Source organism: Gossypium raimondii, chromosome 1 (genome assembly GCF_025698545.1).
Source record: "Gossypium raimondii isolate GPD5lz chromosome 1, ASM2569854v1, whole genome shotgun sequence".
Classification (NCBI taxonomy): domain Eukaryota; kingdom Viridiplantae; phylum Streptophyta; class Magnoliopsida; order Malvales; family Malvaceae; genus Gossypium; species Gossypium raimondii.
In genome coordinates, this window is record NC_068565.1 from 50270995 (window position 1) to 50294129 (window position 23135).

Below are 23135 nucleotides of genomic sequence, written 5' to 3' on the forward strand. Positions count from 1 at the left end.
AAGACTAAATTACACAATGTGTAAATGTTAAGGGTTAGATTTTTTAGAATCAATACTAAATCGACACAATGTATAAATATTGAGGGTTAAAGTTGTTAGCATGCTAATTTTAAGAGCTGCCACCATTAGCCAGTTGGTGATAAAAAAAGACAAAATTGAATAATTGAGTGACTATTTTATAACTTTTCATAGTTGGATGACCAAAAAAGAAATTTACTAGTAGTTGAGTGGCCATTTTGTAATTTTCATAAATGGGTGACCGAAAAAGAAATTTACTAATAATTGATTGACTACTAATGTAATTTACCCAATTTTTTATACAAATGATCAATTGTTAAAATGACCCATTACTTGCCTATTGAGTCTTAGCTTGATTGGTATGGGCATTGTTGTCAATACAGAGAAGTTAAATTCAAAATCGGCAGGGTATACCCTTTTTTCGAAACGAAATACGAAGAAAAGTTACCATAGAACTCTTTGGATCATCTATCAGTTGCTCAACGAATTACTTCTTTGGAATGTTAAAAAAAAAGATTACTTGGTTTTCTTTTTTTTTATTAATTTAATTAATATATGCCTATTCCATTCCATTTTTCCTTCATTTCTGATTATTTTAATAGGAATCTCGGTATCCACCAAAAGAAGGATGTGGGTTTGAGTGCGTTGAAGCGTATTATCCTCTTATTTATGAGTTGGGGAGAGACTATGGGTAATTCTAGGTATTGTGTCAAAAAAAACAGATATACTCAGAACTTATAATGAGATTACATATGACAATATTTAAACTCTACTTACAGAATTAAATTTTTTTTATTAATAGAGTATAAATAATATCACACATTTTTTAAAATTAAAATTAAAATTATGAATTTGTAGGAATAACACTTAATTGGACGTAGGTGGTATCAAGTCATTGAAAACAAACACAAAAGTTTGAACAAAACCCTACAAAATATTGTATCAAAAGTAAGTTAGGGTTTTATCATACATCGAGAAATGTTGCCCATTTTGGTTAATGAGGCCCACGGTTTTACTTTTACAACACAAGATGTAACACCATGAATGCATGACAGGTCACTACGCAGCCCCACATACCACTAACTCTGATTTCATTTTAATAACCATCTATTTAATTTTCAAGTTGCATTTTCAACGACCAAATATTTTATATTTTTAAGACGAAACCATGGATTTAAGCTTTAAACACATATCGTTAAATAGGGTAAAATAGTAAAATATGATTTAAATTTTAATCATGAAACTTGAAAGAATTGATTTACATAAATAGTATAATAGATGTGCAAGATACCTTAATTTTATAAAATAAGGTACATTCTCAATAAATATATATATATATATATATATATATATTTGTCCCGATCAACTATTGGTGAAGGTAAAAAAATAAGCAGTGACCTTAACTCCCAAATATGGTAAGTTCGAAGCTCACGAATTTGATTATCTGTCTAATTTTTTAATGAAATAACCGGTTTAAAAGTAAATGTAAAGAAAAGAAAAAAATCACAAAAAAGGAAAAGAAAAAGAAACGAATATTGTTAATGAAAAGGTGATTTAGCTAATGAAGCAACACAATGGGAAGTTGACTAGGGTATTGACAGATTTGATGACCCACATTAATTAGGAAGCAAGTCATGAATATGTTGGCTGCCAAACGTTTTGAAGACAATCTTCACAAGTCAAAGCCAGGTTGGGCCATGGATGATGATGATGATGATTGGCTTTCAAGTATGTACTACGAATACATATTGTAAATACCATACCAATTATTTCAAAATGTTTGAACCTATGCATGGAAAATATATTATAACGATAATGAAGGATGAATATCTTCTAATGAAATGCCAAATGGAAGGGCAGCAAAACTTCTAATTAATTAAATTTACGTCGGCTTCATCCGTTTATCTATCTATACTATTATAACATGATTGACTGAATTGTTAATTATTAATCAACTAACATGGTTGTAAAATTACTATAAGCTACATATTTTTTACTATCTTAACTTTACTTTTACAATTAGATCAGGTGGCAAACGAGTGAGTTGAGGTGGGCTTGGATCAAGTTGTCTTTGAATTCGGATTATCTCAAGTTCAGATTATTTTGAGTTTGGATCAACTCGGGCTTGGATTTTCTTGGACTTACGCCCTTTTGGATATAGATTTTTTCAAACTTGAATTTTCTCGAATTTGGATCGGTTTGGGTTGGGCGAGTTTAAATAGATTAAATTTTTTTTGATGTTTTATAAATTATATTTTGAATGTAATCATTAATTTTACTTTTACCTGATGATAACACAATACAAGTTTGCTTCATATAAAACAAAAAATTTGTATAGATATTTTATTTTAATAGAAATGTTGTATAAACATAACTAAAACGTGCTTATTATATGTAATGTTTATAATTATATAATATATGCAATGTCTTTATCTATTCAAACTCAGACTTTTACTTACTTCAAAGTGTATGAGTAATGCATACATAGTCTATCATCCATTCAGGATTTAGGTATGCCACACTATGAATGTCACAAGTGAATAAATTCATAAATGGATTTAGGATCTATTCTTCTTGGGTCTAATCCCTCGACGTGTGAGCATCGTGATTAAGCGAGAATCAACACTAAAATAATACTCAAATCAAAACAATTATATGTAGTGTCTTCAAATGTGATAGGTCAGTTGTAATATAAATTGTACAATGATGTATAGGAGTACTCCGAGGATCGAACCCAAAGGAGTCAGTGATTAAGTGAATTCAAGCTACACACGTGCAATTAAAGAGTCTAAACAAATACTCGCTAAATACTATAGTACGACAAGCCATTCAAGAGTCTAATTATACTAACTAACTAAAATTTGAAAAGGACTAAATTGTAAAAAAAAACTACACGACAATCAAATACGATAACAAGGAGTGGTTGGTTGACTGCAAAATTATGGTTTTAAATTTCTATTACTCCTAAATTGACTTCATTTTACCTCTCGTCCTCAACTTTACCAATTTCGACAAATTAGTTTGGTTTATCTCTCAACTCACCAACTAACTTGGGACTTATCAAATTGGTGCCCAACAAGATCTCCTATCAGCCTCACTTATCTTGATTTTCCCTCAAGGGCGTCAATCTTAAGTTTTTAAGTCTATTCGATTTAATCTAGTTTTACAATTTAGTCCCCAAACCTAAAAATCAATTACCCAACATTTTCATCAACCAACCCTAAATATTTAGCCACTCATACGCATATTGAAACCCATAATCAATAAGAAATCAAATGAAAATAACATTAATTTAAACCCTAAGCAAATCAATAAAAACTGAAGCTTTCTTGCAAAAGCTTGGATACAACAATAATGGTAGCAAGAAAAGTAAACAACATTAAAGGAGTGATTTTTAACAAAGGAAATGCAATAAAGCAAAATGTCATTCGATTAATGGATTAGATTGTAACTACAAGAGAGTTTAAAGGACTAAATAAGAAAATAGATCCTAGTTACAGTAGTAACTAACTTAACTAACTACAAGAAACTAAGAAACACCAGAAAAATATGGAAGAAATGAAACTCTAAACTATGGAGAAAAAAACTAAACCCTAAGAGATGAAGAGAATAATCTTAAAAACCTAAAAATGTGAAGTGTAGTGTTTGTTTCAGCCAATTTGTCCTATTTCAATAGAGTTCACGTACAAAAATATTGACCAAATTGTCTCTAAATGTCTAATTTTGGTTAAGGGACAGGTTGGACAAGGATTGCACCTATGGTCATTTTTTGTCTCCATCGACAATGATATCGCGATACCCAGAACAAGGTATCGTGATATCAACTCCAGTCTTGAAATTAGGGTCCTTGGGAGTCTTTGGTATCGCGATACCCCTATAGATGACTCGAGCTTCCTTGTTTTAACACTGTAAGGGGTATCATGACTTTCATACTTTGATATCGTGGTAACCTCCTTTTCGATGATGTTCTCACTCTATTTGGGCCACCGTGGGCTCCCTACATCATCCACCAACCTTGTTAGATGTCTTGAATGCCAATTGGTCATCTCGGGTATCAAAATAGCATAAAACACACATTAATTACTTATTTGTGCAATGAACCAAAACTAAGTAAAAGCATGACAAAAACATATATATTGCTCGGAAACAAGTTCTTTAAGCATACTAGGGAGCCTAATTTGACATATCAAATTATGGCAGATCAATGTAGTGTCAGTCCAGTTAGTCACATCTATGTCTCTATCTTTTAGGAGTCATCTGCTCCGATGCCCAAGACAAAACATCTCCCTAATTGGACTTGATAGACGATATAGTAGTCTTTCAATAGGTTTACTCATTTTCGATTAGACCAAGGACATGTTTAGGTTTGTCTACTAATATAATTTATCTTTTCGTATTATGATCCGACCACGTAATACATCTTAGTATTAGTTTAAATATTAGACAATCAATGAGCAATATTTGCTTCCTTTTTGCTTTGCTTGCAAAAAACTTATGAGGACAATTATACAATGTATATCAATGAATAATTTTATTAAACAATCTATTCGAAAAAAAATTACAAGTGTACATTGACAAAAATACTACACTTAGGGCACTAGATCCAACAACAATCACTTATGAATTGAAATATAATATCAAATTTGATATTGGAAGCCATAATGATGGCACCATCCAAACTAAAGCTCTTGTTGTTGAGGAAGTTGAAAAGGACCTATTTGGAGAGGAAGTTGAAGTTCCCACACCTAGTGCCTCAAATATGTTGTCTCGTGCACAAAGGTTTCAAACTCTGAAGAATGTTTATCTTGAGTTAGACTTTGTTAACTCCCTTATTGTCAGCATCATCAAGAGAAAGTGTGGTGTGTTGCAATACATTCAATACTTATAAGCTAAAGACCCTTGTAGAGGGTTCTTTTGATTGAAAGAGGAAGCACTGCAAATAAATAAATGAGATGTATAGGAAGAAGGTGGAGAGGAAGACTAGAGCATATTCGGTAACACTAAGTGCAACGACATATGGTGGTTGGTAAGGTGGAGAAAAAGAAATATGACCGAAAATTAGGCTTAACAAATGATTAAGTTGAGAGAATTTTAAAGAGAGTCATTTGAGAGTTCAAATTGTTAAAAATGCCAAAAGTGCCCCCTAAAAAAAGTCTTTTTACCAGTTGTGAAAAGCTCATATTTATAATGTTTCAAGAATATAAGTTACAAAGTTGGTAATTAATATGAATAATGTAATTAATTTTCAGTTACGATTACATTAATGCTAAAGAAGGGATAGTGAAAGGTTATATTGGTGCTAATGAATAGTAAGAAGAATTCATTATGTTTCTAAAATGAAGGAAAATCACTCAGCGTTATAGGAAAAGGTTAAAAATAGAACACTTAACTACCTCTGATCTACCAAGCTATGCTCTCTGGAATATCCCAAAAGTGAAGATAACCCAAAACCCTTGCCGTATTCCAAGATTACTTCTACTTCTTCTAATTTGGCGAATTGGTACCACGTGAAATATCTTTTGCGGAACATCCCTTCAAACACAAGAGATTATTGTTCTCGGATGAGAGTTGTTCTTGAATAATGATTATTTTAACTTGTTTCAAATGTGAGTTGTTCTCGACATAGTTGTTCTCAATTTAGAGGTTGTTCTGAATAAGAGTTGTTCTGCGGTAATGCTTTCTTTGGTAAAGCTTATTTTGAATAATGATTCTTCCGGAAAAACACAATTGTTCTAAATACAAGTTGTTCTAAACAACGGTTGTTCTAAACATAACTATTCCTGAAACGTCATTATTCTAAACAAAAGTTGTATCGAACTTTAGTTGATCTCGACATGAGTTGTTTTCAGATAACAACTACATTGGATAATAGTTTTTTTTTATTATCTAAAGCCTTGTTCTGAACATAACTGTTTTGGACATAGTTATTCTTGAACAATAGTTGTTCTGAACCACAATTATTCTAAACAAGAGCTGTTGCTTCGAAAGAGATACGTTTAGTAGCACAATTTTTTAAAATATAATATTCTTTATTTTAAGAAAGAGATAAAAAGTTACTAACCAAAATTGAATATTACAACCTTTAAAGCCCATCTTTGAATTTTTGTAGACAATTTTCCTTTTGGGTTATTATGTTTAGAGGGAGTTATATTTAGTTGTAATTTGAACAATACTTTATTTTGTTTTAAGTTATCAAGATGTGTTATGCAACTATTGTGGTTGGGCTTGTGCCAACATTAAGAAGCACAACATTAATTTTTAGTTAGAAGTTTTGACTCATTACTTGTACTTATTTTTCCTTGTGATACACAACAAAAAATACATAATTAGATTAAGCAAGAGACTGTATTCTAGTTTGGATACTATAAAGATAATCTTTTATTTTTGAATTAGATGTATAAAGGTGAGGCTGTGATTTAAGTAAAATAGGGTTAGCTTAAAACATTTTTTATATCGAGTTAATTCTAGCGCAAATTTAGATTAAGTTCAAACTACATTAACAATTGTTGTATGCACGTGACATTAGTTATGGTCAAAATCATTACCACAACATAGTCAAACTTGTGACTTTATTTGTGATAGATTGTTCTTTTTATACAAAATTAATTTTTGTTAATTAAATAAATTTGAAATATTAATTTTATATAAAATTATTAATATTTTGATTTGAGTAATAATTCCTCATCAATAGATGAATAATTATTTAGTATTTTTTAAAATAATATTGGCAAGAAAAAAAGATGATTAAAATGAAAAGGTAATGCGGCATGCTTTATTTATGAAAAAAGATAAAACCCTAGCTAGGCAAAAAAAAAAAAAAAACTTAGGCAGGTCATCACGTCGGTGGATATTCACCTAAAAATTGATGACTACATATTATATATTATATTGGACAGAAAAATGTGGGGAAAAAAAAGAAAAATAGATAATACCCAAAAAGAGAAATAGCTTTAACTGGTGTTAAATGTAATTCTTGGCTTCGAGTTGTATTAGTCACATTTGTTGTTCGAGTTTTACTCTATTATTGTAATTCATCAAAAAAATACAATGCTTGTTTGAAGCAATAATTTTAGGAAAATCATCATTTCAAATAAAAATTTTAGGTTAAATTATATAATTGGTCCTCACATTTTTTTGTTTTGAGCAATTTAATTTTTATTTTATATTCTTTTAACTTTCTTTTTTTTTCGTTCTCTTCTACTTTTCCTTTATTTTAACTATCAAAATAGTTATTTTTGTTTACATCATATTACATTTTAGTCACTTATGTTTGAAGTGTTATGTTTTAGTTACTTACATTAACGTGTTATAACATTTTAGTCATTGAATCATTAATTGTCGTTAACGTGTAACGGTAAACCTGGCGTGACACATTAAATAATCATTTCAAACAAATATTTTAAGTTAATTTATACTATCAATTCCCATTTTTAAGCAATTTAATTTTTTTCTTTTTACGTTTTTTAAGTTTCTTTTTTTTTTCTTTATTTTCCAATCCCAAATACTTTAACCATATTTTTTGCTAAGGTGAAAAAAAGGCCTACCTTGTTTTTAGATTGAATGCATTACAAAGATTGATTTGATTTGCCTTTCATTTAACAATTTGTTGTCGGCTAGCTGTTGCATTAAAATTTATGCTTCCTATTAAATGATGCAATTATTTTAAATATTTATATTTGAATTATTGTGAATTTATATGATATTTAAGGAAGATTTGATAAAAAATATATAATCTCAAATTTAGTTGTCAAAATTTATATCTTTTATCAATTTGATTCGTATTTTTAAAATTAAATTCGATTATAAACTTTTAAAAAAGTCAAATCATGTTTTAATAGAAATGTTGATTAAACATTTTTTTATTATGTTGGTATGACAACTCGCGTGACAGTTTACATATACTTCATGTTAACCTAACAATATATATATTGCTAAGTCAAAATAAAATTTTATTAAAACTAGAAAAATAGAATTTATTCGAGTTCATGAAAAAATAACTCAAATAAATTTTTACTAAATTTCGACGAATTTTCCCTTCGATTTGTGTTCGTGAAAATCGACACCCCTAATTTATGTTTATAGAGAAAAACCATAAAAGTTGTATTCAAATTGGGTTTAGGGTTAGCAACCTAATGACTTAGATTTTCTATCCATAAATAATTCTTTTTAATATTAATTCATTCCATTAAATAATTTGCACATCGATGTTAAGATTAAGACATCTCAATGACCCTTCAATTAAAAATCTCTTCAATTCATATTGTATCAATACAAAGTAGATAAAAAATCTTTTTTTAATGTCAAGTCCCAGAAACACTTGAAGTTAATCTCATCAACCCAAAATTAAGTGTCAAAGGATTTTGGATCAATTCTTAAACAATATTAAGAAGCAATTCTCTAAACCTATTTTTAAGATCAAGTTTTCATGACACTTGAACTGAACCTCATCGACACAAAATCAAGTCTCAAACACTTTTGGATCAAGTCTCGATGACCTCTGAAGCAATCTGTATCCACCTAAGATCAAATCTAAACAACCTATTTTATCAAAGCCTCATTGAAGAGAAAAATCAAAGAATTTTTATTGTATTTAAGAAACTTCTAAAAATTGTAACTCAATTTTATAAATAAAATTCTTTGATTTGTTTCAAGTTTCGAATCTTATATTCTACACAATTTATGTGTATTGACATCATATTATTAAAATTAAAAGCATTTTGGATTATATATTCTCAAAAGAGTAAGTGATTAAACCTCTGTATTTAGGGTTTGAATTTTGATGTTTAAAAAGAAAAACAACTGTTTCCATCAAGAATGTGCAATTTAGAAAATAACAAGTGAAAATAGGAGCCAATCATCAACATGGAAGAAATAAAGATATTAATTGAAAATGACCAAAAATTTAATGCGTTAGTAGTGAGTGAGATGCCAGCGAAAGAGTTGCTTAAGAATGTATTAAAACCACCAACAATTTCGGCCAATGTGCCTAACCCCCATAGGTCTGAAAAAGGAGCCAAATACTCACTGTATCACCACTCAGCTTAAAGCTTAGAGTAAATATAATTTATTTGATTACAGTTGTCTGATTAAGGCTTTGATTTTTCATTAGTTTGGTCAAATTATGAGGTTACTCTTTGTATTATCATCAAATTTCAGATTCAATCATTGTATTTTAATTTAATTTATGAATTTTGAGGAAATTAAATTAGGGTTTCAAAATCCAAATGATTTGGAATCATTCCTAACCAATAACAGTAGGAATAAAAAAAAATTGTCAAATTAAATTGCATGATTAGCCAACAAGTTATTGATTCTACGTAAATGCGACTTGCATCGTGTATGTCTAAAGTTGAAATCAAATAAGAGTGAACATAGATTGGTTTTGGAAAAAATTATCATTTTTTTAAAAATAACCGAAATTGAATCGAATCGAGATGAATTGATTTCCATGATTAATTCATTTCATTGTTTTTTTTTCTATTTTTAAAAAGAGTCTTTTTAATGTAATATGTTAAAAATAATTTCACTAATTTAAATATAAAATATGCCAATAGCGTAAGGGAGCAATCGCTAATGTCTTTTGTTGGCAGGCTGATGATTAAGGTTCAAATGTTGTTGATGTAACATTCTCCTTAAATTAATTTGTAACTTAATTTGATTAATTACAATCTTAACACAAGGTTTTTAAAAATCAAGACCAATAGTTTAATTCTTAGGCCAATCTATTTAGTTTATTGAATGAATAAATTACTTAAAAGAATAGATTTAACCATCAATTCAATCACTCGGGTCAACTGATTCGATCAGCTTATTCTGAAAACAGTTCTTTTAGCCACCTTTTAAAATTGGGTAAAAGAAATAAAGGGATGGAATCCCAAGTTTAATAACAAAATAGGGAGTAAAATTATAATTTAGTCGATAATTTTGAAATAATTTAGATTCAAAATTAAACCCATAATTCGAAGGTAATGATAAGGAATACCACCTACTAAGCTACGACTACTACTCGTAGGCAAAAACAAAAAATGAAGAAAGAGAGATGGGGCAGTCAAAAAGAGACTATCCTTAGATACTGTATATGCATCAGCAACGACTCACATCTCTCCTGTATAGTTTATTTCGTCGTCTTCCTTAGCTTTTAAACCCATGTGTCCCTCTGTCACTCTCTCTTTCCTTCTATTGCTGCTGTTGTTGCATGCTGCCATACGTGTGTTCCTCCCTCCACTTTCCTTTTACTTTGTCCATACCAGTGAAAAATACCCTTTCTTTTTTTCTCTCTCACGCACGCTCCCACAGTGTCACTACCATTGCATACGTACTTTTATACATATATGGGACCATTGTCCTTTGCTTCAATATTCTAGCTTTTTCGTGAAAGACACGATCCCCACTCCCCTTCTCTTTCTTGATTCCCTTTTATCTTCTCTTCACTACTCCTTTCATTCCGATATGGAAATGGAGAATCATCATCACCATCATCATCAGCATCATCAATATGGTATGCCTGATCTTAGGCAACTACTCAACGGAAGGCCAAGTCATTTCCAAACGGTTCAACAGGGTTCAGAGTTGTTTTCCTCCGGTGACCGGAACCTTCCGCCGCTGCAGCATCACCACCAGTTTGATATGATGCAAATGGTGGGTAGACAAGTTGTTGGTCATGAATTGATGCCTCGTGGTGGACTTCATCACGAGTTCAGTTCTGCTGCTGCTGCTACTCCCACGGCTGCTATGGCTGCAGCAGTCAATAGTGGTTCAACACCGAGTGCTAGTTGTGGGTTCGAAGGTGAAGCTATTGCCTTTGGAGGTGATGGAGGAACTGGAAGATGGCCTAGGCAAGAAACTTTAACACTTCTTGAGATCAGATCTCGGCTTGATCCTAAGTTCAAAGAAGCTAATCAAAAAGGTCCTTTGTGGGATGAAGTTTCCAGGTATATATACCCTAATTCTCTCTTTCCAAAGGGTTCCTTTGTTTTTTTTTAAAAATGGGTTCTTCGTTTTCATTCTTACATGATTTCCAACAGAAAGATAAGTAGCTTAAATCTTAATTTATGTTAACTAAACCATGTCTTGTCATATAAGAAAAGGACTATACTGTGAACAAGTTGAGTTCAGAACCAGTCAACCAGGTGGTGTTTATGGGCTGATCATTATTCATTTCACTAATCAATAAGCCTTCTACTGAGTTGTTTTCTTTCCTTTGAAAATATGTTGCCTCCATTATTGTGTAAAGATTTTTGTCTGTTTTTTTTTTTCTTTCTTTTGGTATAAAAATGAATAACCTTTTGTATGTTTTAAGTACATATTTACTAGTTTTATCCAATCTTCGCCTTGTATATTTGAATGGTCAACAACATGCTTTATTGGGTTAACTGCAAAATGTTCAGCAAAGGAAACACAGTATTATTTTATCATAGCATTGGCAAAAAATCATCACATGATCCTTAAATATCCAATCTTTAGGGTTCCCATTTTACAATCCCCCATTTCTCTTGTTACTGTAGGATCATGTGTGAAGACCATGGATACCAAAGGAGTGGGAAAAAATGTAGGGAGAAATTTGAAAACTTGTACAAATATTACAAGAAAACTAAAGAAGGGAAAGCTGGAAGACAAGATGGTAAGCATTATAGATTCTTTAGACAACTTGAAGCTTTATATGGAGAGTCAAGTAATTCAGTTTCAGGCCATAATCAATTTACTGGGAACGGTTTTGGGTTCCATGGTACTCAAAATTGCAATATTGGTCACTCTCAAAAGCTTTGTGATAGCCTTAGTCTCTCAAATTCCTTTGAATTTGAACCTTCTTCTTCAGATGACAATGATTTGAGCACTGAAATGGAGATCAATGGTGGTTCATCAGAGAAGAGGAAAAAGAAAAGGAGTGGTGGTGGTAGTAGTAAGTGTTGGAAGGCAAAGATTAAAGAGTTCATTGATTTGCAGATGAGGAAATTAATGGATAGACAAGAAACATGGCTTGAGAAGCTAACAAAGACCCTTGAAGAAAAGGAAAAAGAAAGGGTTTTAAGGGAAGAACAATGGAGGAAAGAAGAAGCTGCAAGGATTGAAAGAGAACAAAAGCTTTGGGCTAAAGAAAGAGCTCGGATTGAAGCTAGAGATTCTGCTTTAATGGAGGCTTTACAGAACTTGACTGGTAAACAATTAAAGGAAATTGTTAAACCAGATGATTGGCAAGAAACTGAAGTTTCTAGGCTAATACAACTTAAAACCACCATGGAAGGTTGTTCTGAAGAGATCCTATGGGAAGAAGTAGCTGCTAAAATGGCTTGTTTAGGCTTTGAAAAGAGTGCTTTAATGTGCAAAACAAAATGGGAAAGCATCGGTGCTTATTTAATGAAAAACAAAGATAGTAACAAGAAAAGAAAGGAGAACTGTGACTATTATCACAACAACAATGAACCACTCTACAGTGACTCAGTGAGTCACTCTAATGCTACTGCTGGTGCTGCTGGCAATGGTGTAAACGACAGTTGCTTTCGTTTCTTAATGGCTGATGGTGAGAACTATTGGGAAAGCTATGGTTTGAAGCTCAACAAAGGAGAAAACCAATGAAAAAAAAGAACAAGATTTTCAATATTATTCTAATCCCACATGATGAGATGTTTATGCAATTGGGTACGTACTGACTCTACTTTTACAAATGTATAAGCAAGAAGCTCACTGATTTATGAGAATTTTTATATTTATATATGTATAGGAAATTTGTGTCTTATGTTGTTGTTAGCGACTGCACATTTATTATTAATACCAATAATGGGGTTTAAATTATCTTGTTGGGGAACAGAAAATGGATTAAATGTTTTGCTCTAATCACTCATTTCTTCATTAAACACTTATCATGGAAATTTATTAATTTTTTTGCTTCATCATTAGTTTTTAATGATATGCATGTAAATTTGTTGATATTTTCTTTCTTTATATGCTGTGCAACATGCATGAGAACATTTGCCCCCACGTCTGTTGAATTTTATGTACAAATTTCTCTATAGAAGTGCGTTGATGACCGTAATAACTCGGTTTCAAACTTTAAAAGGTTCTAATTGAATTTTTAAAGTATTAATATTGCATCAAAACTAATCCTTCTCTCAGTCTACCATTACCTAACAAATTACTGTTCCTTGAAAACAATGAAAAGCAAGGTTGTCTGTTTGAAACTTCTTGCCTATTAACACAAAAAAAAAAAAAAAAAAAAACTAAGAAGCAAAATAATCAGATCATCTAAAAACTACAATATTCATACACTCATATCAAAATAGCCCTTGTTTTGAAATACACACATAGATAATATATATATATATATAGCACTAAATGCTTAACTTGTTTTGCACATAATGGTTAAAGTTATGCTTATAATATAGCTTGAAATGAACAAACCCTGAATTTCCCACATGCCTTGACTAGTTTTGGTGAATCATAAAGGATTCTTCGTTAGAAAAATAATGCTGGGTTTTTTTTTTCTCAATGCAATTTATTTTTTCTATTTTTGGAGCTTATATGAGGTTGACAAAGCTGCAAAAATCAATGGTGGCAACTGAATTGTTTTGGTGGGTTAACAAAAAGAATGTCTTTTTCATAAGAATTGGCATGTTACATTAAGAATATTAATCTATGAAGATAAACTATGGACATATATGTATAAATATGGCCTGCCTATAAGTGTCTATGTTTTATAGCTACTGATCAGGTTGCTTTGATCATTTTCATGGAAAGAAAAGAAAAGTACTAGGAAAGCACCAAAAATTTTATGGATTATTATCTTTTGGGTAAACTACATTAGTATTCACCTAATAGTTAGTATTTTGTTTACCACTCAATTATGAAAAATTACAAAATAGTCGCTTAACTATTTAATCTTGTCTTTCTTGGTCACCAGCAGTTGGCTAACGGTGACACGTTTTTAAAATGGTATAATAGCAATTTTAACTCTCAATATTTATATATTGTGTCAATTTAATTAGTCTTGATTCTAAAAAATAAACCATCAACATTTGCACATTGTGTAATTTTATCTTCTTATTTTACAATTTTGCTTTTCTTTGTGACACTTTCATCTAAAAAGCTAAAGAAACAAATTTATAAGCTAAATTGATTGAAATATACAAAAAAATGAAAACACCCAAAATAAAAATAATAATTTTCATCTTTTCTCATTCTTTTAAAATTAACCCTTAATGTAAAAAAAAAGACAAAGAGGAAACTACAATAATTTTTTTGTATATTTTTAAATATTGAAAGTTAATACTGGCCATTGAGTTTTATTTTGGTATATAATTAATACTATAAGAATAAAGAAAATATGGATTCTAAGTGGGCATAAATCCATATTATCTTTGAATGATGGTTATGGTTATGGATAGTTTGGAAATTGTATAAAGATTTCTCCATCAACTCCAAGAATGCATAATACCATAACAGGTCAATAGTTTGCATTCAATATGTATATGTATATGTATATGTATATGTATATGTATATGTATATGTATATGTATATGTATATGTATGACTACGTGTTTGTGTTTGTGTGTGTGTGAAGCTATATTTGATGGTTCCTTCCATGGAAGCTTTTCTTAAATCTTTCAGTTTCATGTACGTATACACACCCATTTATGATCTCCCACACTTTACCTCAACTGTTGCTTTTTTCTTTTTTGTTTTTCCTTTTATAGATAGGGACTATCCGTACATAGGAAAGAGTAAAGAAGCTTCCCACATCAGAAATGGGGGACCAAAACAAAGGTTGAAGACAAACAATATTGCAGTCATTTTCACATCAATAAATTTCAGCTTTCTTTTTTCTTTCTTTTTTACCTATTTCGTGTATCTTGAAGCAAGCTATGGTTGTCCCAAGGTGTTAAAAAAGACAGTAGTTTTGCAGTGCATTTCAGCAGTCAAAAGGATATATTATTATAATATAGATATATATATACAATTAATAAGCAAATATGAGAAGATGATGCCATTTGATGTGACTGATTACTGGAAATTAACTGAAATTTTTGGGAAGATGACCTTTTTTCAGCTCACGTTGAACATAAATGGCAACAACCCTTTCCATTCCTTGAAATCTGTAACACACTAACACCAGCAATAATTTCTAAATGATAGCATTATCTAGCATATAATATGCACCACTAGTTCACCCCTTTCTAGGGCTTACCAGTTTGAGTGTTTGACCTGTGGATGTATAATTATTATTCAACCATGTATAAAGAAGGATGTATTGATCATCATTGATGTAAACACTGAAAAAGAACCTTTATACTGCAACTGGGATGATAACAGGTTAAGTGTGGGTTTGGATGGGCGATTGGGTGCGGTGCGGTGCGTTTAGCTTACTTTTTGTCTCACGCTACAGTATCGCAATAGTATCTAATCTCACCGCCACTGCTATTTTTACACTAATCGCAGATAAACGCACCGCCCGTCCAAACTCACCCTAAGTCTTTAATGGCTTCTCAGTGAGTTCTCACACAACTCTATTGCCATGGAAGCATAAAAGCTGCACTTCGCTGTAGTTTGCTTCAATGTGAAGGAAATGGTTTGTGTTATATAATATATTTGGCTTTTTATATAAAGGTTAAATTTTGCTATTAGTCCCTGTACTGTGCGAAAGTTGTAGATTTAGTCTCTGTACTTTTATTTGATCAATTTTAGTCTTTGTACTTTTCAAATTAGTTAGTTTAGTCCCTATATTTTTCAAAATTTTAAATTTTAGTCCTAACCCAAATAGTATTGGTTAAATTTGTTTGATTAAATTCAATTACTAATCCTGTATTCTAAAAGAATTTTTATTAAAATAAAGAGAGTACAATAGTGGAATCCTTTGAACAAGATTCCATAAAAGGCAGAAAACAAACCCTAAACATGGCAAAATATCCTCAGAATAAAAAATACTAAAACAAAACCAATCAATCCTAAATACTAGTCATGTATTATGCGTATAGTTATAAATTTAATTCATTTTCTCCAATTGGATCATTTTAAGTTCCCATACTTTTCGAATTTTAAAATTTCAGTTTTGACGCAAATGATCGTCGTTAATCCATTAAATTGGATTTTAGTGAGTAATATGTGGAAATAATAAGCTAACATAACATTACACATGTGATAATATGTTTGGTGCATCGATTTTAGAAATAGCATAACTTTACTTAATGAATTTAACAATTACTATTTGGAGAGGATTGAAATTTGAAATTTTGAAAATTACAAGGGCTAAAATGACCAAATAAAAGTACAGTGATTAAATCCAAAACTTTTCAAAGTATAAGGACTAAAGAAAAATTAACCTTATATAAATAATATAGTGGTAAACAAAACAATCTATTTTATTAAGGGTTTATATTCAAAGTTAGTGACTATCCTTCCTAATAATGTTGTCTTACATATTCGTAGAAATGCAATGTGTCTTATCATTGCACCCAACACTTGTTGGTAATGGAATTATGTAATAACGTTTATAAAAATAAAATTTCATTGTTTAGAATTGAATGTTACCGTGGTGTATTAGTGTAATTGTAGACACCGTTTTATCTATTTTATTTTAATAAATTTTCTTGATTGAGAAAAAAGAACCAAACTTCTAACTCCAACTCCGTTGACAACGAAATGATCTTCAAGAAAGGGTCGACCCTTTAAACTATAATTGTTGATCTAAGCTATCCACGAAGAACCAACTTGAATCACTATGAACCAAATCTGCTGCATGACACAAGCCATTTTCCAACTTTGCAAGTCCTTTAATCCAAGTCACCCCTTCACTCTTTGGTTTACAAACTTGTTGCCAGCTAACCTTAGCACCCTTAACTTGTCATCATTGCCATTCCAAAAAAATCTCATGGATATTTGATTAATCCTTGCAATCACAACCTTTAGCAAAATTAAGTGCCTAGCCTAAATAGTTTTGTATATAAAAGAGCATTGCATGTACCAGTTGGGCTCAACCTACATAAGAGAGCATTCTTGTAGACCACCTATTCACTCTCCCTTCGATCTTTTCAATCATAGGAACACAATCTCTAATAGATAACTTCCTTGTAACCAAGGGCACCCCTAAGTATTTGACAGGAAGCTTCCCCACAGAAAAACCAGTAATCTCATGAATTTCTTGCAACTCAGATTTCGAGATACCTGTAAAAAAAATATCTCATTTTTTCTAGGATTTAGCTTCGAACCAGAAAATCTATAGAATTGTTTAAGAACACATTGAACTCCAACTTTTCGTTCAACAAAAATGAGCAAATCATCCACGTAGCACAAATGAGTTAGCTTGATCTTCTGAGTTGTGGAATGACACTTGAAAATTTTGTTAGTTGTTGCCTCATTAAGCATACAAGACTGATATTCATAACAGTGACATATATATACCCCCCCCCCCTTGCATCAAGAACCACTTTTAAAGACTCCCAACACACTGAATCAAAGGCTTTTTGAAGATCAAACTTCAATGTACACCTTGGGGACAAAGATGATTGACCATAACCTTTGACAAGCTCTTGGGTTAGCAAAATATCCTTTGATATGCTTCTCCCTTGAGTGAAGGTTGATTAGTATCGAGGAAGCATAACTACATCAACCTATTAACCATAATCCTCATTTTACATTTGTAGATTACAGAACAACACGAAACTGGCATGTAATCCTTCATGCATAAAGGATTATTCTTCTTAGGAACCAACACACCAATACTAGAGTTAAAAGTTGGATGAATATACCCCGAGTTAAAATAACTCTTCACTATATTACTAACATCCGCGCCCACAATTTCTCAAGTAGCTTGGAGAAAATGAGCAGGAGCATCCAATCGAAATTAGAGATGTACATTGATTGGGTTGGATCGGGGTTTCATGCAAGTATTTAGACTAATTTTTCAAGCCTGAGTCTGGCCCTGAAAAATTTGTTTCAAACTAAGTGCGGGCCTTACTCGACCCGTTCATATTTGATTTTTTTAGATTACTTTTTTATTTAAAAATAAATTTAAAAAATATACATTTCAGTAAATGCATTAAAAATATTTCTAACACGTTAAAAATACATTAAAAAGTATTTATATTAAAAAACACTATCATAAATATAATAAATATTTTATTATATTAAAAACATAATAAATATTTTATTGTATTAAATATAATTTTTAAAGTTTTATATTTTGATTGGGTTATTTAGTTGGGCAAGGTTTTTTTTTAAGTATTGGCTAATGAATTTAATTATTATTAGGTTAGTAATTTAATAGAAATATATATAATTATTATTTAACATATATAATTAATATAATATTTTTATAACATAATATATTCGGGCTGGATTGGGTTCAGGTCAAAAAAATCTTACACAATGCCTGACCCATATAGAAAATAGACCTTAAAATTTATCTAAACCCATATTTCGGGTCTCGTAATTTGTCCAAACGCTCCTACTTTTTAGGAAAATTTTTAAACTTGAATGAATGATCCAACTCATGAACAGTTCTAATCCAGATGCCTTGTCACGATTTTTACTTAACATAGGAGCCTTAATTTCTTCATTCTCCATAGACTTGATCAAGTCATTCTTCTCACCAAAAGTTGGAAAAAGTTAACTTATTAGATCAATAGTTGAAGCACTGATATTGTTATCCTTCTTCCCGAAGAACAAATTATAAAAGTTTCACAATTTCTTCAACTATTTCCCCCCCCCCCCTCCCTTGTTTTAAGCCCATCTCATTGTTGATTCAAGAGCCTTTATCTATTTGTCCGGCTAAGCTTATACATAAGGTTAACTCGATCTATGAACATCTCTACGATAATTATAAAATGAAGGAGAAAAAGGATAATAAATTAATATAGGTAAGCACAACTTGACTTAACAAAGGACTTTTAAGCATAGCATCATAATAATAACAAGACATTGAACCCAGCCCATCATGCAACACTTCATGTACCATGTTTTTTTTTTTTTGTTTGTTTAATTATGAATTTCATCTTTTTATTTTATTTTTCAAAATTTGGTCATCATCTTTTATCAAATTAAAAGTTAACCCAATTCTTATTAAATAAATGAACTTAAATAATTGATTTTTGTTGATTCATTGCATATAAATTGCTCAAATATTGATTTTTGTTAATTTTTTATATAAATTTGTTAAACTTTTGATTCTCGTATAAACAATTTAAAGATTTTAAGGGTATTCTCAAATTGCATTGATTTCTTAATTTTTATAAAATAAAATAAAAAAACTAAATTTTGATAAATTATAGTAGAAGTACTTCTTAATTTTTATAAGGTGTGAAAGTCATAATCCAACTTTTTTGTTTTTATAAGTTTGTTTTATAAAGTTATTAAAACTGTGGCAACCAAAGCTGTATGTGCTTCATACATCATCTTTAAAGGAAGAAATTTAGTGAATATGCATTCTAAATTTAATATTTTTTAAAATTACTTTTTATAAATTTTATTCAATTTTTTCATTTCTTATATTATCCTTAAACTCCCAAATCCCTATTTAATTATTAGATTACGGCACATTTGACTTTAAAAAATTATGTAAAAGTTTACATAAAATAATAATTAAGCTTTAATTGAAATGGTAAAATTACAAATTTAGAGAATTTGTTGTCTTCAAGTATTATTACTATTATTATTGAGTTTTTTAGATTTATTCTAAGTTTAAAATTTAAAATTGCTTTTTATATAAATTTCATATAAAAAATATAAAAGACAAAAATATTATGCAGTAATATTCATTAATTGTTTTAAAATTTAGGTTTTAATATTTTTTTGACTTAATTGATATTTTGATTGACTCGTGACATTAACTTAACCAATCGCTTAAAAGAACATTTGTTAAAGATAGAGCAAAATTTAGTATAAATATATATTTAACAAAATTAAGAGTCCACACTTAAATAGCACAAATGCTCCTATATGCAGATTTGTTTAATTTCACCCCAAAATTCGATGGGAAACGACAGAAAACCCCCCACCCCCAAAAAGAAATAAATGCCAAAAATTAGTCTTCAAAACATGACACATTAGACCACAGGCCCAAATTCTCAGTATTTATAGTCCTTAACGTGAAGGCTCTCAGCAGCACCTTCACCAAGCTTTGCATCACCTTTATAGGTACCAAGAGTTGCCTCGGAGTTAGCCTTGCACCTAACGAGGAAAGCCTCTTGGGCCTTCGCCACATTCTCCGCTTTCCCACCCCAGGCCTTGAGAGTGCTCTGTTGAAGAGCTCGTCCAAATGAGAATGACAGTGACCATGGTTTCTTGGTCTTGAGCTTGTTCATGGCATTGAGGTTAATGGTAGCCTCTTCTTCACTTTGTCCACCAGATAAGAACACTACTGCAGGGACTGCAGGTGGGACGGTTCGTTGTAAGGCACGAACCGTGTGTTCGGCAATAACCTCGGGTGCAACTTTTGGGGAATCGGAACCGGGTGTCACCATGTTGGGTTTCAACAATGTACCTTCGAGCATCACATGGTGGTCGTTTAGAGCTTTGTAGCAAGCTGCGAGGACACGCTCGGTTACCGCAGCACACTTGTTAATGTCGTGTGGCCCATCAACAAGGATTTCGGGTTCGACAATGGGGACTAAGCCACATTGTTGGCAGATGGCGGAATACATGGCTAAGCCATTGGCGTTTTCTTGGATTGCAAGCTCGGTTGGTTCAATAGTGCCGATCTTAAGTACAGCACGCCATTTGGCAAACCGAGCACCAGCTTCGTAGTACTTTTGGCAACGCTGGGCAAGGCCATCAAGACCCTGGGTGAAAGTCTCGTCATTGGTTCCATTAAGCACAACGGTGCCGGTGTCAACCTTGATGCCAGGGAGGACACAAGATTCTTTCAACACATCAACAAAAAGCTTGCCTGCAATCAAGAACCAATTCTTAGAAACCAACTATAATCCATTTAAAATCCATATTGTCATGACGGAACTCGTTCGGCTATGTTGTGAACATAAATCAAAATTGTTCTCTTTAAATTCAAGCACAAAACGTCACAAAAGAATGCCAAAACATCACAAAGTAAACGAATTGATATCCATTTTGACAATTTCGAATTATGTATTACGATTCAATAGAGCAAGTTGCGATACGTTCTTAATTTAATAAGGATAATAATACCAGAAGCAGTTTTTTGGTAGAGTGTTTCCTCGAAGAATATAACACCACTGATGAACTGGAGAGCACCGGGAGCAGTGAAGAGGAGCTCACGAAGAGCTCGCCTGTTTTCTTCAACGTTCTCTACATTAATGCTTGCAAGACGCTTGCCGATTGTGCCGGTGGATTCATCAGCCGCAAGGATTCCCTTCCCAGGTGTGCCGATATAGGCAGCGTTTTTAGCTAGCTCATCTGCAACATTATATATAAAATTATAATAACAAAAACAAAGATCCGAAAGGAACTATAAATCAAAACACAGTGACCTATTACTCCACTTCTTACCTAACTCCTGCATGTATCAATTGATTTAAATTCTAAATTCTTTCCTAAATTAAGTTAATTAAACAGTAATTAAAGAAGGTTTCTCGTTAGTAAAAACCTTCAACTCAGATTGATCTAGTTTCAGTGATGTGATCATTGCATAGATTAACGAAACTAAATCAGATCTAAAAATCAGTGATGTGAATAGGCCATGAAGCTAAATTATAAATTCATTACTAAATTAATCTAATTAAACAGTAATTAAAGAAGGTTTCCGTCTGTAAAAACCTCCAACTCAGATTGATCTAGTTTCAATGATGTGATTATTTCATAGATTAACGAAACTAAATCAAATCTAAAAATCAGTGATGTGATTAGTGCATAAAGCTAAATTATAAATTCATTGCTCAATTAATTTAATCAAACAGTTATTAACAAGCTTTGTCATCAAATTATCGATCTAACATCAAATAAACAAGATCAATCGAAAGAGATTGTTAAGATTATATATGAACATATACATTTAACGACGAGAATTAAAGGGAAAAAAATTACCGGCGTATTTGCTAATGAAGCAAGACATGATTGAAAGGAAAATGAAGAACAAAAGAAAGTTGAGAGTGTCTGTTTGGAAGGAAAGAAAAAGAAAGAGTGGAAGAGAAAAGGGAGGGAAACGGGTTTTAAATGAGAAAAGTAGGCGGCAAAAATGGAGAGTTAATGGAAGAGAATAACTAACGCTCTTTATTGCCCTTGAATTTCTGTTCTCACGTCTACATGTATCTTGTCAGGTCTAAACATTATATTAATGTTTTTTATGTTTGTCTAAGTTCGTTCCGGCCTAAAATCTGGATCTAAAATTTTGCTTAAATCTGTTCATATTTGTAAAATATTAACTTAAGTTCATTTTAGCCCAATCTACATTATTTTTTAAATTAAAAAATATTTATATTATATTATTTTAATATTTAATAATTTTATACAATTTTTATTTATTGAAATTTTTTATATAGTCATCTTAACATTATTTTAATGTTTACATTAGAGTAGTATTATATATTTAGTATAGGTTTATTTTTTTAATGTGTTCTAAATTACATAATATAAAGTATTACAAACTTAAAACGGATTGGCTCGGGCTGTGCTCGAGCCTTGAATGTTCAAGCCCTAAGCACAGCCCATATTTTAAACGAGCCTAATTTTTTTGCCTAAACCGTCTCAAATTTCAGGCGGACCTTCTATCCTGGCCGAGTAGCCCGGGCCATGAATAATGTTCATCATTGTCTTTTTCAGCCTTTTAGAATAATTTTAATAATATATATTTATAGTTTTAAAAACGGATAATATAACTTTTGGCCCTTGAACTTGGTAATTAGGTCCACTTTGATAAGCGTATTTTTTTAGATCTATTTTGGGTCTTGAACTAGACAATTAGATCTATTTTTATTTTGAACTTGAATTCCATCAAGTTTTGATGATGTGACTAGTGTAAACAAAATTGAACTGGACAACCAAGAATTGATTGATATAACGGTTCGAATAAAGGAGTTGAATTGATAACTCTGAAACTGCTAGAAATTGACAAAAATCTAAAATTGGGATAAAAATCAACAATTAAACCGGTTTGATAACTTTTTTGTTTTGTTTTTTTTAGATTTTTATGAATTTTTAAATATTTATTTAATTATTAC

General features: G+C 31.1%; 2 protein-coding genes across 3 annotated transcripts; one reads left to right on the forward strand and one right to left on the reverse strand.

Annotated features, from left to right (window-relative positions):
* Positions 1-10217: 10217 nt before the first annotated feature.
* LOC105786360 (trihelix transcription factor PTL) lies at positions 10218-12807 on the forward strand. 2 transcript variants are annotated; one of them, XM_052635400.1, is made up of 3 exons: positions 10218-10949; positions 11523-11638; positions 11834-12807. In XM_052635400.1, the coding sequence occupies exons 1-3, from the start codon at positions 10468-10470 to the stop codon at positions 12589-12591; spliced, it is 1356 nt and encodes a 451-aa protein (XP_052491360.1). In that variant the 5' UTR covers positions 10218-10467; the 3' UTR covers positions 12592-12807. The 2 variants fall into 2 exon arrangements, with proteins under 2 accessions (XP_052491360.1, XP_012468199.2); XM_012612745.2 differs by having other exon boundaries at positions 10219-10949; positions 11523-12807.
* Positions 12808-19874: 7067 nt separating this feature from the next.
* Positions 19875-22143, reverse strand: LOC105786361 (fructose-bisphosphate aldolase 6, cytosolic). The gene is made up of 3 exons (XM_012612746.2): positions 22003-22143; positions 21148-21375; positions 19875-20890 (listed from the first exon to the last, which is right to left on the reverse strand). The coding sequence occupies exons 1-3, from the start codon at positions 22028-22030 to the stop codon at positions 20070-20072; spliced, it is 1077 nt and encodes a 358-aa protein (XP_012468200.1). The 5' UTR covers positions 22031-22143; the 3' UTR covers positions 19875-20069.
* Positions 22144-23135: the final 992 nt, after the last annotated feature.